The sequence below is a fragment of the Dipodomys merriami genome, unplaced genomic scaffold, assembly GCF_024711535.1.
Source record: "Dipodomys merriami isolate MVZ:Mamm:240054 unplaced genomic scaffold, mDipMer1.0.p SCAF_5, whole genome shotgun sequence".
Taxonomy (NCBI): domain Eukaryota; kingdom Metazoa; phylum Chordata; class Mammalia; order Rodentia; family Heteromyidae; genus Dipodomys; species Dipodomys merriami.
The window spans coordinates 33,732,559-33,748,966 of NW_027206068.1; the positions used below are offsets into that span (position 1 = coordinate 33,732,559).

Below are 16,408 nucleotides of genomic sequence, written 5' to 3' on the forward strand. Positions count from 1 at the left end.
ACCCAGATTGGAAGGAGAGAGTGATAGGTTCACGTGAAGGTGATGTGCATTTCTTGCTGTGGTTCTGACAGTGGGAATTGCTTAGTGGCTCATAACTGGGACCTGTTTGGCTCAGATGTGCTTTTCTAACAGGTCATGGAAGAGGATACATTTGAAGGAGGTGAGATAGCTGTCTTTACAAATCTAAGAAAGGGCCGGTAGTATCTGGATCAAGCATGACTGCATTCAATATTGTATAATTCATTCTTGCAGTCAGGAAGCCCCAAATACCATTGTGTAGAAATAATTTAATAGAGTATACCTTTCTTTTACTTTTAAATATTAATTTAATTATTTTTTTTTTATCTTGATACTATGGCTTAAACTCAGGGCTTCCTATTCTTGCTCAGCTTGTACTCCACTACTTCAACCACATAACCACTAATGGTTTCCCTTCAAATGTCCACAATAGTGGATTGGGTAGTATTTGAGCCATCTAAAGGTTTTCATCATTTGATATTAACTGTTTCACAAGTAGAACAAATAATAGAAGTAAAATCAACCAAATAAAGTCTCTCTCTAGAAGAGAAACTTTCTGCCACTTGCAGCAGAAATGTCATTTGAGCATCCTGAGGTCAGTATGAGCTGAGAAAAATATTACACAGAAAATGAAAGAAAATTGTCCAATTCTATTGATAATTGTCTCTGGCTCTGTGATCTTTTTCCCCAAATGTTCAAGAAGAACAATTCTGAGTACATTTTTCAAAATGTGTGAAGTATTGAGACTTAAATATGTATAGAGATATTTTATTAGCAAAATTTTCAATCTTTAAATAACAATTATAAACTGATTTGTTGAATGGTAACACCTTTGCACAGCTACTTAAAGTTAATAAAATATAATTAAAAATAAATAAGTACCAATCAGATTTGTTCTCTTATGAATCATATTATTTATTGCAATGGTACTATTTCCAAAGGTTATAATTTATGGCAGGTTAGAAATAAAATCTAAACACTTGATAACCACTATTTTTGTAAACTCTTCTTAGGAAGGTCTTTCATTTATGAAATAATGAGTTTTCACCATGGTTTTCTTGTTAACAGCATACTCTCAGCCTTAAATCTTTTCATTCAACTAGTAAACTCTATAGTCACATTCTAAAACTTGATTCATGGCTTCCTATACTTTTCTAGAGAAATAATTTCTTCTATCATCTTTTAAAATCATAAATATGATTTTGTTGCCCATTTTATCCTTTTTATATATCTTTACTTCTTTCTTTTACTGGTATATTTGATAGTGCAGCAATTTAAAATCAACATGTCTTGTACTTGCACTCACTTGAGTGCTTTTGTTGTTGTTTAATCCATTTGGTAATCAATCCTAATAAAAATTTCCTCCTCCTCCTCCTCCTCCTCCTCCTCCTCCTCCTCCTCCTCCTCCTCCTCCTCCTCCTCCTCCTCCTCCTCCTCCTCCTCCTCCTCCTCCTCCTCCTCCTCCTCCTCCTCCTCCTCCTCCTCCTCCTCTTCTTCTTCTTCTTCTTCTTCTTCTTCTTCTTCTTCTTCTTCTTCTTCTTCTTCTTCTTCTTCTTCTTCTTCTTCTTCTTCTTCTTCTTCTTCTTCTTCTTCTTCTTCTCCTTCTCCTTCTTCTTCTCCTTCTCCTCCTTCTCCTCCTCCTTCTCCTTCTCCTCCTCCTCCCCCTTCTCCTCCTCCTCCTCCTCCTCCTCCTCCTCCTCCTCCTCCTCCTCCTCCTCCTCCTCCTCCTCCTCCTCCTCCTCCTCCTCCTCCTCCTCCTCCTCCTCCTCCTGCTGCTGCTGCTGCTGCTTTTTTTCTCTCTCTCTCACACACATATGCACATGCACACATATACTTCTGCATTTCTCTGCTCTTACATATAAACTTCCTATTCAGTCAGGGAAGTCACAGATGGTAACATGGCAGATGGATATGACTGCACACTCTCACTAAGCTCAAAGGAACCTTCTATGTGGAGGATCTCCCTCTTCAAGTCTACCTTTTCTGTTACTCTGCTCCAGAACTGTTTAAAATCTTCTTTATTCAAGAGTTAGTCCCTATTAGTTTCTTTTTTTACTCTAAGCAGATGACATCATACTTAATCTCACTGAGAAAATCGTAGCCATCAAAAGGCATCTCTTTTAAACTGTTTATATAAAATCTAACATCTGTCTATGTCTGTACTAATCATCTCCTTTTCATTTTGTTTTGTTATGGTTTTTAGACTTTTGTTGCACATTATGAATGCTAAAAAAGGTTTATGCTTGAGCCCCAACACTTGTTGATAACCAGAACACACCCAAGTTGATATTTTCAATATTTATTAGGTAGGCTGAGACCGCAGCCTTTATGCGACACAATTTACATAAGTTATCAAGATACATCTTGTGTACAATCACAAAACCAAGACATATTTTTACACTTGAGACAGATTTGTATAAGCATTTTTTACACAACCCTCATGTATTTTAGGTCAATTTATAAATCTCTAGCCAAATGATTTATTTGCATTTGTTCATTAAATTTTCTAGAGGGATTTTAGTAACCCTAATAACCCCTCAACCTTAAACAACCCCCATATCAGCAATCACCAACATGGCATGCGACATATAGTTAGAAACAAAACATATCTCCAAGTACTTTTTTTAAAATTTGAAATCAATTTTATTAGGATTTAATTTTTTTAGACAAGTTTTTCCCCTTACTATTGGCTGTAATTTTTTAAGATATTAGCACACACAGTAATCAGTAGTGGGAGCACCCGAGCACATCACGGAACAAATACAGACACAAGTGAATAATTATATTCACATGCAATTTCCAAATGAAGTGAATAGTTCAATTTTACCTATTTTACCAAATCTATACTTATGTACAATTAACAAATTAAGAAAACACTCTTAATCTACCTATTCGATAAAGAATCTGAAGAGATGATTTTGGTTTAGTGAGCACTTTTGATAATAACAACATGGGACATACAGAAAACATCATATTCAATGAGTCATATTCAATGAGAATATCTGTTTTACTCATTCACTCTTACACTGAAGGCAAGAATTATTAAAGAAATAGCTCACCATTTTAATTGAGTTTTCTTTTACTTTCATTTCAAGTTCAAAAAGGGAAAGTCACCTCTGCAATACATACAGTTATAAACACATAGAGCTGTAGCCGGCTAATTTTGGAATATTTGATATTCTAGCAATGAAAATAATTTTTTAAAAATATTGTTAGTTATGATTTAAATAATAAAGTAAAAAAATACTATAAATATCTTTGTGATATCTTAATGAAATGAGGCATTGATCAAATAATTTTTAATTGATTGGGCACAATATAATAATATATTATTTGTTTTACTTTACACCACCACCACAACTGTCACTATAGTCAGCATCACTATCGTCAACACCATTCCTGCAACAATAATCAATAATCAGCTGGTTACCAGCTATAATAGCCCCACAATATGACTCTTTTAATGTGTGTGGTCCACAAAATTAATCTCACTGATACCCTAAATATACATCTTATTAGTGTGATATTTTTTAAACGTGGGTGATTTTTAACAAGCAAAGATAGTGATTACTCCTTTGTTGTGGATATTGTTCCTTTAAACTAAACTGGTAAATAAAGAATTTAGAATCACCACAATTTTCCTTAGTAGTAGATGAAAACAGAGAAAACACCAACTTCTCTAGTAGCTTATCTGTGTTTATGATGATTATTCAAAAATTCCCTGTCTTTTGTTTGATTTCACTTTGTGCTATTTCTTCTACAGCTGAAAGTTTCTTTTGGGCCAAATTTTAACAAACAACTTTAGTCTTTGATGACTCATTTATAAATGCAGTAATTGGATTAATCACATAATTAATTAGAAATTACAAACTATTTCTATTAGGTTAAAAAAGGCAATTCAAATAAAATAAAATAATATGTGGTAAGTCATGTGCTATGGTATATACAAAAAAGTAAAAAAACACTAAGAGCCCTATTTGCAATTTAAAAAGGAATAGTTTTGTGGTAAGAAGGGTAATCAAACTCATTCAGAAGAGATGCATTCATATAAGGATCAGTGTTGCATAGAATAATTCCAGTACAACCTAGAGGTTTGGTCAGTTGCAAACTTGGCACACTGACAGCATCTTATGCTCTCTGAAGGGGATGCTGGTGCACAAAAAAGAAGCCCTCTCAATTTGACTTTGAGTGACTTAGTCCCATCCCCAGTTCCTTGAAGTCAAGGGGCACTTGAAATAGAAAGGCTCTCATTCTTTCCAGTTAAATAGCTTCTCAAGGATGATCATGTTCTGCTAGTCCTTCTGTTTTTATTAGTCCAAAAGAAATCACAACAAGAATGAAATATATCAACTGGTCATACAACGTCTCGTGCATACCTCTGGAGGCAAATGGCTGCAGGAGAGGACCAGAGAAGAGGATTTCTTTTTAATAGCAAATAGTAGAGCCTTTTGATGTGAGAAGGAGATCTTCCCAGACCTTTATGACTGATGATTATGAGCTTCCTCAACTGCTTCTGCTGGAAATATCCATGGCAACAAACAGCAGATCTATTAGTCTTTAAAAAAATGAAACCTGAAAAATACCATATCTTTGATAATTTCTTCCCCCATGCTCTTTATAGAGCAATATCAATAGTAACTGGTATTTCATTGTTGGGGGTGGGGAGTGAAAAATAGAGCAAAGGCAAGTGATGGTTATATTAGGTTGGGGAAAACTGTATTTACATTTCTTTATGAATATAATAAAGATATATAGTCTGTATATGTAAGAAATTCTTTATGGTAATGTTTTACATTTCTTTCAAATTTGAAGTATTTTCATTAAAAATAAGAAAATTCAATATCGGACCCATATTTTAAAGATAGTTACCTCTAAGCCACACCAAAACCTCATCTTGAATAAAGTAGCAGCTTTTAGGTGCATAATTTTCTGAGAAGTAATTTGATTTAATTTGGGTAAGATAAAAATCTGTATGACTCATAGGGTTTGGTATAAAAATGTGCAGATATTTTTCATTTAATTCTTCATCCATTTTTTAAGCTAAATGAAAGTTTATTTCTAAATGAAATGAATTTTGGAATTAATTTACTGCATTTAAGTATATCAATGCTTCTCATTGGTTTGGGGCTGTTTCTCTCATATAAAATTTGAGGAATGAAATGTTCCATAATACTTACTCCTCACTTCTGTGTATAAAACTAAATTTGGAAATGTGCTTTCATCTTTCATAGATCTCTTGCTTTTGGTATCTCAATGCTTAAGGAGTAAAATTAGGAATATATCTTTGTTTTTAAAGATAAGAAAACAGGAAGGTGGTATAAGTGACCTGTGTAAGCTCAGTAGCAGATTCAAACCAGAAGCCACAATTTTAATCCCAGCTAATTAAACTTTGTACAGTAGTTCTGTGCTACTTTCATTATTAATGGTTAATAAAAGGATGTTTCATTTTTAATGACGCAGACATTGGTTATTTCATTTCATATTATTAAAATAGTTCAATGTATATTTTGCATTTAATTATTGACTTTTTCCACATAATTTCCCAAAGTTGATCAACCTGATCAAAAAGATATTATCATTAATGGGGAGAAATAGAGAACTAGGGAGAATTAGTTACAGAGTCCATGTGGAAAATATTATGGAATCACAGAGGCTGACATCAATTGAATTAGTAAGTTTCATACATTAATAAGACTTATTTGCCAGAGGTTGAATTTTCTCTCTGTGTCAATATATTATTTGAGAGAAAGGAAATATGCAGTATAATTCATGTATTTGTAATTTTTCATAACACAAGTGGTCATGCTTCCTAGAACGCTATGAATTTTTTAGGTCCTTTGGTATGTAGATTGATAATGCCTTGGTAAATGTTTTTAACCAAGGCTCCAATATTTTATGGGTCAGCACTACTTATTAGCCATTCTTGGCTTTCTGTCTAAAAATATAATTTCATTTCTATATAGTACTATCTTCACTGTATGTTATTTCAATTAAATGGAAAAATGTGCTTTTATTACATGTTTCTGAAATTTCATTGCACATCTTTTTAAAGAGACACAGGAAAAACTTGTACAATTGATACAAAATTCACAATTCTATATATCCTGCTTCATTTTTCCCTTTGAACAGAGATCCTCATTTCCAGTCTGGGACACATGTTTAGGTGAATCTCATATCAGAATTTCAATCCAGAAAGTAGTTGATAATATAAGATGAAGAAGAAAGATTTTTGAACATCTGAAAACATATTCAATTCCATGGTTTGTTTATGTTTTTGTTTCCAACTAAAGGATTGCTTTTCCACCACCTTCGGAAACCATATTAATCTTTGAGCTCCTGTTTTTTCAGCTCAATTCTCCTCAGAGATTTTTATATTCAGAATTCCTCTCAGTTTCTCTTCATAGCCATGAGAAATCCAAGGTCTCTGAGCTCTATTTTTGTTGGTTTCTTTCCAACACATGACCATTTTCAAATTTCCTGTGTTCCACAACAAAGAAGTTACAAAGCTTTAACACTTGTTTTCTTGCCTGTTGTTTCATGTCTCATGTTTGCTCCTGAATACAAAGCTGGGTATAGCAGTATCCAACTACAGCCTTGCTTTGCATATATTTATATCCATTTTATTACCCTGAACAGACATGTTTTTTTCAATGTGTTTGATTGGAGCTAGCCAAAAGTTTGTGCCAGTTGACTATTCTTTTTCTGAGATCCACTTTATCCAACCAGATACAAGCTTCACCAATCAAGGTCTTTTTCATAAACTTTCCTCCATTGGAGAATAGCAAAATCTGGAAAAAAGTCAAGGATATATACATATATACATATATACACACATTTTAAAGGACATTTTAATTTAAAGGACATTTAATCATCAAAGAAATGTCATTTAAAAGAAAGTGTAAGGAGGGAAGAAGTGTCAGGCAAATCCATTCTGATGCTGAAGATTTCCTCAAAAGTTTTAGATATATCAGATAATTCACACCATTTCTGTTCTTATCCTGAAAGGAAAAGACTCATCCAATGCATATGAATAGTATTAATGAATAATATTAAATAATAAAGGCAAATCAGCTAATTCTAACTAGTTATATGCTGAGATTGATGAAAGATTTCACAAAATAACCTTGCCAGTTATATTTATGCTGTTTTATGAAATAATAAAGTACAAAATGATTTGAATGCTGAGTAAATAAATAGGACTTTAGTAGTTTGGTAGTTTATACTATAGTATATATACACAGTATATATACATACATATACAAACAATACAGTTTCTTAAGTTATATTTAGAGCTTACATGCCTCCATACGGCCTAAGACTGAAGAGGTCTCGTTTTTGATATTAAATATTTCTATTGTTATTATAAAGAAATGTACAGGGGGGTTATAGTTTCATAAATCAGGGAATGAGTATGACAGTGTTAGTCCTTTCTTGGTGCTCTCTCAGGTTTTCCCTTCTGTCCCCATCTACAATTTGTATAGTTCATTTTCAACATAGTTTCTACTGAGTACCACTGCTTCATTTGTTTACCTTTTGCCCTTCCATTTCTGTGCTCCACTTACCCTCTCAAAGACAGATCAACCAATTATTTAGAGAATAATTGAAAGAAACATAGAGAACAGTAGGTTTCTGGTTGGTGAGGAATATTCAAATAACTTTGTATTGTGGCTTGATTCCTTGCTCTCTTAATAAATTATTTTCAAACAAACCTATATTTCTTTTTTACAACTAATCTCTATGGCTAATCACTCTCTGAATGACATATTCTTTCACATAGACTTTAGTAATTCTTTAACTTTTTATTCCATTCTACTCAAACCCCAGTTAATCCTCTCAGTGAATATTTGACTTTTAATATCTCATCGTTGTCTCTAGTGCTTTAAGTCCTAGTTTCATGAGATTTCTTCATATATTTTTTCAGTTCATTTTACTTTATTAAAAAAATTTTGAAAAGGTGATCTTCAGAGAAGTTACAGTCATATAAGTCAGGTAAAAAGTACATTTCTGTTTGAATAGTGCACCCTTCCCTCATTTTCTCCCAGTTTTCTCCCTGACTTCAAAGTTGTACAGTTCATTTCCAACATAGTGTCTAATGGGTTTCACTTCTGAATTGGTTCAGCCCCCCCTTTTTTTTACATATTTTTAGAAATCTCTTCCTTTCTCTCCACATTTATTCTTCCATTTCTTATTTCTATGTCTACTGAAGATGTACAATATGAAATGCTTTGATAAAGAGCAATGAAAATTAATCCCTATACAGATTATTGCACAAGACAGACTGTTATTGATAACATAACAATAAACAAAGTAATTTGTGACGGAGGTATGATAAATTAATTATTTGTAGTGTCATCAGTGATAGCAATGTGTTTTTTATTGAAAGACATGGAATATGGTATTAGATGGAGAGGAGCAAGAAGGGAATTTTTGAAAGGGAAGAAAAATGTGAGACAAGCATTGGAGGCTTAACCTGATTTGAAAAGATTCTGATGTGACTAGAGTATTGAGTGTGTGGAAAAGTATACAAGGCGCTGAAACTAAATCAATATAATTAAGAGCCACTTTATAGAACACTAGGTAGGTGACTCATTGGAATGAATCATTGTAGAACTTTAATGTAACCCAACCAGTGTTTTAACAAGATAACTCTGGCTGCAGTATGATGGCATGATTTAAGATTTCAAGCACAAATGACAAGCTGGGCAGGTAAACTACCAAAATAATGTGAAGAAGAAAGATGCAGGCCCAAAGAAGATTAGTGGTAGTGACCAGGGCAAGAAAAGAAGTCTACATAAAATAAACAGAGTGGACTACAGAAGTATAAAAGGTTTCTTAGGAGATATCTCTTATGATTAATTATTATTTTTCAAATATAATATAAACTCTAGTATAAACTCTAACATATTATAAATATGCATGTATAGTATAAACTCTAACATATTATAAATATTAAATAATCTAATAACAAATAAATAAAAAATGAGCAGAAAACTTAGAAACAGTAAATGTATAGTGCAGAGTTACCTGAAGAGAATGTCCAGAAGGACTTAGGCTGAATCTAAAAGTTTCATTAAATGAAGGCTCCCGATCATGTCTGCAAACTCTTGTCTTTTTCTTAATCACCTTCTTTTGGGTAGAAATGTTCATTATGTATATTTTCACATATAAATCTGAAAATAACATTTCAAGTCATTCAGCGTCAATCAATCATACAATTTTCTTTCTTTTAAAATATGTATTGTTATTGTAAAGGTGAAATACAGAGAAGTTACAGTTACATAAGTAAAAATAAAGAAGAGTACATTTCCTCTGAATAATGCCATCCCTTCCCTTCTCTCCCACTTTTTCCTTCCTGTCCCTACCTACAAGCTGTGTAGTTCTTTTTCAACATAATGTCTAGCAAGTATCACTGCGGCATTTATTCACTCTTTGTCCCACCACTTCTGTGGCCCCCTTACCATTCCAAAGACAAATAAACAAACAAACAAGACAAATTTCTACTAAAAGAATAACTCATGTTATACAAAAGTAGTTAATTGTATTTACTTTGTTCCTATTGGCCTAAGGTGATTTAAAGAATATATTTTTCCTGTAGATTAATAAATATAGCAGCCTATATTAAAAACCAGTGTAAAAGGATCTGATCTATACAGAAAAAATTAAAAATCATTTTTTATATTTTATGATATATTTTATATTCAGACCAAATTTTAGTTACCATTTCTTATAGTACTCAAGATATACCTTAAATAAATTCCAAGATATATTAAACATTATCATAAAATTAATTACCTGGTAAGTGGTCAGGAGACTTAAATTTGTAAGTAATATTTCTGCACTGAAGAATTTCAACTATAAGTTGTTCACCATCTGTTTTCATTTCCTTTTTTAAGGCAATCTTTATTTCTCCCATCACTTGAGTTTTAACTGAAAGAAATTAAGAAAAAATTGGGAAATATGCAGTTAGTTATTAACTTCTTACTTTGGTTCATAATTCATTTATTGCATGTCTATCAAGTGCTCAGCATTTTTTGTATAGATGAATTAAATACAGCCCACGGATTTAAGCAGTACAGCTTAAATTGCACATATATATACAACAACGTGTTAAATGTAAAAATCTGGTTAAGAGGTATGAGATATAAGTAGATGTATATTTTCATCCAAAGAAGTAATAGGATTGTGGGAAGAAAAACATACTAACAAGTGAGAGAATTATGATATAATTTATCCAAGAAATAGAAAATCATGAGAAGTATAATTTGTTTTCCACCAATACTAAAAAACTAATAATATTGAATATTATTTGCACTTCCTTTCTGTATCCTTTGTAAAACAGTAAACATTACTATAGAAAAATAAAATTATATAAGGCAAAATATGACGAATGAAGCAAACTGTTTTTGAGGTATTTTTTTTCCTGTACATTTTCTTTAGTCTTACATTATTAAAGAAGCTGTTCAATCTAGGTTAAATGTTTGATCAATCAACCAAACCCATTCTTGAACAATTCATATATTCTTTTATAGACTCATACACCAACAAACATTTTGTTTTCCATCCTATCCCATGTTGAACATTGTGATAAACAAAATACTGTGACCAAAGCATTCAGGCTTATTGATTTCATAGTTTTGTATGTATTGGGAAGAAATGTACACTTCCATCAATAACTATATAATTAAAAAGAGAAAAGTTTCTAAACTATAAAAGCATAGTTTCAATAGTGACTATAGGTGGTCTGGAGGAAGATGGCAAAAGAGAAGCTGGAAGCTAAACAAGCTCTTGCATAGAAAGCAGTTTTCGTGTTCCAGTGAACAGTCCTAGGCACACACAAAGTGTGCCATCACAGAACAGGGAGTTTGGCCAGAGAGGAAAAATCCAGGCAGCATGGGAAAGGAGACACATCTGAGCACCGGTCCCTAGAGGTGGCAGTGGCTGCTGCTGCAGTCACCATATCAACAGAGAGAGCCCAGGAGAAAGATGCCAGGTGTGATGTGAGAGCGGATTCTACTCACCACCAGCAAGAACTGACAAGGAGCAGAAATCGTCATCCTGCTGATGGCAAACCAGGGATGGCCCAGAAACCAAGAGGCTAGAGTGAGTACACCGAAGACATCCTCATTACTTCTCATGGAGCAGTGGTGGGAAGGTAGACCCTCCACCACCAGAGAAGAACTCCATCTTTGATACTGACTCAAACCCAGCCGAGCAGCTAGCTCCAACTCAGGCCTTGGAAGAAAACAATAGGAGCCATTCACCAGGTCACAAGAACCTGACCTAACCTACTGGGCTCAGCTCCACCCAGGGGAAAGTCACCCCACCCAGGCAGAGAGATCTCTGCCCCCAGGGGAGTGACTTTCTTCACTGGGTAAACAGAGCCAGAGACTGACCTTGCCCACTACAACCTAGGCACCATGCCCAGCAGCAGGAGGGGTAAAAGACAAACAATTGAAACAGTAAATACAAATCCTGAGAATGGCTCCAGGCTGGGCTCTGTGAGTGTCTCAGGAGCTCAGGGAGAAGCTAATCATTGCTGATAGGCCTCAACCCTACCAGAACCTCATCTCAGCAACTCTAAACTAGAGGAGGCATACATCTACCTCTTTTGTGATACTCAAAGCAGAACTGCCTCCCACTGAACTAGTCTGGGAGGAGGATCACAAAGTTGTGGGTAAGGCAGAGCAATTTTCTGCCTGCTCAAACTGACTTAAGAAACCAATCAAGTCACAGGAAAACTAAACACCACAAGCAAACCAGAGATTCCAGCAAGACACTGGTTACGGACACACAGGGGAGACAAGATGTTCCTACCCGCCCTCCCCACCCCACCAAAAAACCCCAAATAACTCATTTTTCTATCTAATTAAAAATTTTAAAAATGTTTTCTTATTTTTTCTTTCATAATTTATATTTCAGGTGTGTGTGTGTGTGTGTGTGTGTGTGTGTGTGTGTGTGTGTGTTATCTCTTTTAACCTTTAGGTCCTTTTTTTTTTAATTTTATTTTATTTGTGACATACTGTACAGAGGGGTTACAATTACATGGGCAGGATAATGCGTACATTTCTTTTTTTTTTAATTTAATTTTATTTTATTTGAGAACATACTGTACAGAGGGGCCAAAATTACATGGGCAGGATAATGCATACATTCCCCACCAAGCATTGTAGCCTCCTCCTTTGTTCACCCTTGACCTCCCTTCCCAGCCTCCCCCCTTCCCCCACCCAATTATATCCCCCTCCCCCCCCACACGGACACCGCAAAGTTGGTTTTGACATGACACTTTGTACTTCTCATTGTTGCAACAGGTCCACCTGAATCCCTAAACGACCTGTCTGTCCCTATCTCCTCCTCAAGTTATACTGACATCAAATATAGTGAAAGCAGGGGTTATACTGTGGGGGAGGGACATACAAAGCAACAAAGAGATAATCTTATAAATGCATTAGAAAAACATGCATGAAAGAAAAAAACATTAAAATACATATCTAAGGGTTCATTTTCCTGACATCACATTATCTGACCTTTCCCGCTTGACTCATGCATATACTAGATATTGCAAATAAGGGAAACCATGGGACCTATGTTTCTTTGGGCCTGGCTTACTTCACTTAATATAATTGTTTCCAAGTTTTTCCATTTCCTAACAAATGGCGCAATGTCATTTTTTTGATGGAGGCATAGAATTCCATTGTGTATATATACCACATTTTCTTGATCCATTCATCTACTGAGGGGCATCTGGGTTGGTTCCATATCTTAGCTATGGTAAATAATGCTGCAATAAACATAGTTGTGCTGGTAGCTTTAGTGTGGTCTTGTTTGTAAACATTTGGGTAAATGCCCAAAAGTAGGATTGCTGGGTCATAGGGGAGTTCTATGTGAAGTCTTTTGAGGAACCTCCATACTGCTTTCCAAAGTGGTTGAACAAGTTTACATTCCCACCAACAATGAAGTAAGGTTCCTTTCTGTCCACATCCCCTCCAGCATCTGTTGTTGTTAGAGTTCTTGATTTTTGCCGTTTTAACTGAGGTGAGGTGATATCTCAATGTTGTTTTGATTTGCATTTCTTTTATGGCTAGGGATGTTGAACATTTTTTTCATGTGTCTATTGGCCATCCTTCTTTCTTCTTCAGAGAAGCTTCTCTTTAAGTCTTTAGCCCACTTATTTATTGGGCAGTTGTTTCTTTGAGGATTTGTTGTTGGGGGTTTAATTTTTTGAGTTCCAAGTATATTTTAGATATGAGACCCTTGTCCGTTGTATGGCTAGTAAAGATCTTCTCCCAATCCGTGGGCTTTCTATTGATCTTGCTAGCTATGTCATTTGCCTTGCAGAAGCTCTGCAACCTTATTCAATCCCATTTGTCCAACCTTTCTTTGATTTCTTGTGTTTCCGAGTCTCTATTCAAAAATTTCGGCCTGAGCCAAGGAGACCTAGGGTTTCTCCTATTCCATCCTGTAATGTTTTCAGAGTGTCTGCTTTGAGTTCAAGGTCTTTGATCCATTTGGAGTTGATTCTGGTGCAGGGTGATATGTAAGGATCTAGCTTTAGTTTTCTACATGTAGTTAACCAATTTTGCGAGCACAATTTACTAAAGAGGCTGTCTTTCTTCCATTCTATTGTTTTAGCTTTCTTATAGAAGATTACATGGCTATAGGTCTGTAGGTTCATTTCTGGGTTTTCAATTCTATTCCATTGGTCCTGAGGTCTGTTCTTATGCCAATACCAAGCTGTTTTGATTATTATGGCTTTATAGTAGAGTTTGAAATTTGGTATTGATATTCCTCCAGCAGTGTTCTTTCTGTTGAGGAGCGTTTTTGCTATTCGGGGTCTTTTATTGTTCCATATGAATTTTTGGATTGCCTCTTCTATTTCCTTGAAGAATGAGGTTGGAATTTTGATAAGTATTGCGTTGAATTTGTAGATAGCCTTGGGAAGTATTGCCAATTTTACGATGTTAATCTTGCCAATCCAGGAGCATGGGAGGTTTTGCCATTTTTTAAGTTCTGTGTTGATTTCCTTTTTCAAGATTTTAAAGTTTTCATCATAGAGGTCCTTCACTTCTTTAGTTAAGTTAATTCCTAGGTATTTTATTTTTTGTGGGGCTATTACAAATGGAGTTGCTTTCCTAATTTCAGCCACACTTTTCTCATTGTTGGCATACAGAAAAGCCATTGATTTTTGGGGGTTAATTTTATAACCTGCTACTTTGCCAAAGTTTTGAATCAGCTTGAGTAATTTGGGAGTGGAGTCTATGGGATTCTTTAAGTACAAGATCATGTCATCTTCAAAGAGGGAGAGTTTTATTTCTTCTTTCCCTATTTGGATCCCCTTTATGTCTGCATCTTGTCTTATTGCTGTAGCTAGGCATTCTAATACTAGATTCAAGAGAAGTGGAGAGAGGGGGCATCCTTGTCTCGTTCCTGAGTTAAGAGGAAATGGCTTTAGTTTTTCACCATTGAGTATAATGCTGGCTGTAGGTTTGTCATATACAGCCTTTATTGTATTGAGGAATGTTCCATGGATTCCTAATTTTTCCAAAACCTTCATCATGAAGGGGTGTTGGATCTTGTCGAATGCTTTTTCTGCATCTATTGAGATAACCATTTGGTTCTTATTCTTGCTCCTGTTGATGTGATGAATAATATTAATTGATTTGCGTATATTGAACCAGCTTTGCATCCCTGAAATGAATCCTGTTTGATCATGGTGTATGATTTTTTGGATGAATTGTTGAAGTCGATTGGCCAAAATTTTGTTGAGAAGTTTTGCATCAATGTTCATCAAAGAAATGGGTCTATAGTTCTCTTTCTTTGATGAGTCCCTGCCTGGTTTTGGGATGAGGGTTATGATGGCTTCATAGAATGTGTTGGGTAGTGAGCTTTCTCTTTCAATTTCATTGAAGAGTTGGAGGAGTATTGGTGTGAGCTCTGCTTTGAAGGCCTTGTAAAATTCCGCTGTAAAACCATCTGGTCCTGGACTTTTCTTAGCTGGGAGGTCTCTTATTGCTGTTTCTTTTTCAGTGCTTAATATGGGCCTGTTAAGATAGATTAACTCATCTTGGTTTAGTTTTGGCATGTCAATATTTGCTAGGAAAAGGTCCATTTCTGTCAAGTTCTCAAACTTATTAGCATAAAGTTTTGAGAAGTATTTCCTTATAATGTTCTGAATCTTGGTTGTTTCTGTGGTGATGTTTCCATTCTCATCTCTGAGTTTATTAATTTGGGTGTGTTCTCTTCTTTTTCTGATAAGATTTGCTAAGGGTCTGTCAATTTTGTTAAGTTTTTCGAAGAACCAACTCTTTATTTTGTTGATCCTTTCTATAGTTTTTTTGGATTCTAATTCATTTAGTTCTGATTTAATTTTGATTATTTCTTTCCGTCTACTGGATTGAGGTTTATCTTGCTGCTCTTTTTCAAGGAGGTTTAGATGTGTCATTAAATTGCTAGTTTCTGATCTCTCCAATTTGTTGATGTAGGAGCTCAGAGCTATAAACTTGCCTCTGAGTACTGCCTTTGCTGTGTCCCAGAGGAGCTGGTAATTTGTGTGTTCATTTTTGTTGAATAGCATGAACATTTGAATTTCCTTTCTAATCTCTTCCATGACCCACTCTTGGTTCAGCAGTGTGTTGTCCAGCCTCCATGTGATACCGGACTTTCTTTGGTGGCTTTTGGTGTTGAATTCTACTTTTATTCCCTTGTGGTCAGAGAGAATGCAAGGTATAACTTCAATGTTTCTGAGTTTAGACAAGTTTGCTTTGTGGCCTAAAATGTGGTCTATTTTAGAAAACGTTCCATGTGCTGCTGAGAAAAAGGTGTATTCTGATGCTGCTGGGTGAAATGTTCGGTAGATGTCTGTTAAGTCTAGTTGATCTATGCAGTTGTTTAGATCTGCGGTTTCTCTGTTGAGTTTTTGCCGAGTTGATCTATCTAGTGGGGAGAGTGGTGTGTTAAAATCCCCAACAATTAATGTCTTGGATCTATATGGGATTTGAGGGAACGTAGTGTTTCTTTGATAAATTTGGGTGCTCCATTGTTTGGCGAATAGATATTTAGAATTGTAATATCCTCCTGAAGGAGAGATCCTTTAATTAGTATGTATCGACCTTCTTTATCTCTTCTCATGAATTTTAATTTGAAGTCTATTTTATCTGATATTAGGATTGCAACTCCCGCCTGTTTATGAGGGCGGTTTGCTTGGTAGATTTTGTTCCAGCCTTTAACATTGAAAATGTGTTTGTTTTTATGGGCAAGATGTGACTCCTGCAGGCAGCAGATAGAAGGGTCTTGTTTTTTAATCCAACTAGACAGTCTATGTTGCTTAATTGGAGATTTCAGTCCATTAACGTTAAGAGATAGGACTGAGAGGTATTTGGGAGTTCCTGCCATG

General features: G+C 34.9%; 1 protein-coding gene across 2 annotated transcripts in view; it reads right to left on the reverse strand.

Moving 5' to 3' along the window:
- Nucleotides 1–2,334: 2,334 nt before the first annotated feature.
- Nucleotides 2,335–16,408, reverse strand: part of Pclo (piccolo presynaptic cytomatrix protein) — a 295,748-nt gene continuing 281,674 nt past the window's right edge. For both annotated transcript variants that reach the window (XM_069996365.1, XM_069996364.1), the window contains exons 23-25: nt 9,811–9,945; nt 9,043–9,188; nt 2,335–6,806 (exon numbers count right to left, since the gene is read on the reverse strand). In XM_069996365.1, the coding sequence (XP_069852466.1) occupies nt 6,666–6,806; nt 9,043–9,188; nt 9,811–9,945 (422 nt within the window). In that variant the 3' untranslated portion in view covers nt 2,335–6,665. The remainder of the gene's footprint in view (nt 6,807–9,042; nt 9,189–9,810; nt 9,946–16,408) is intronic.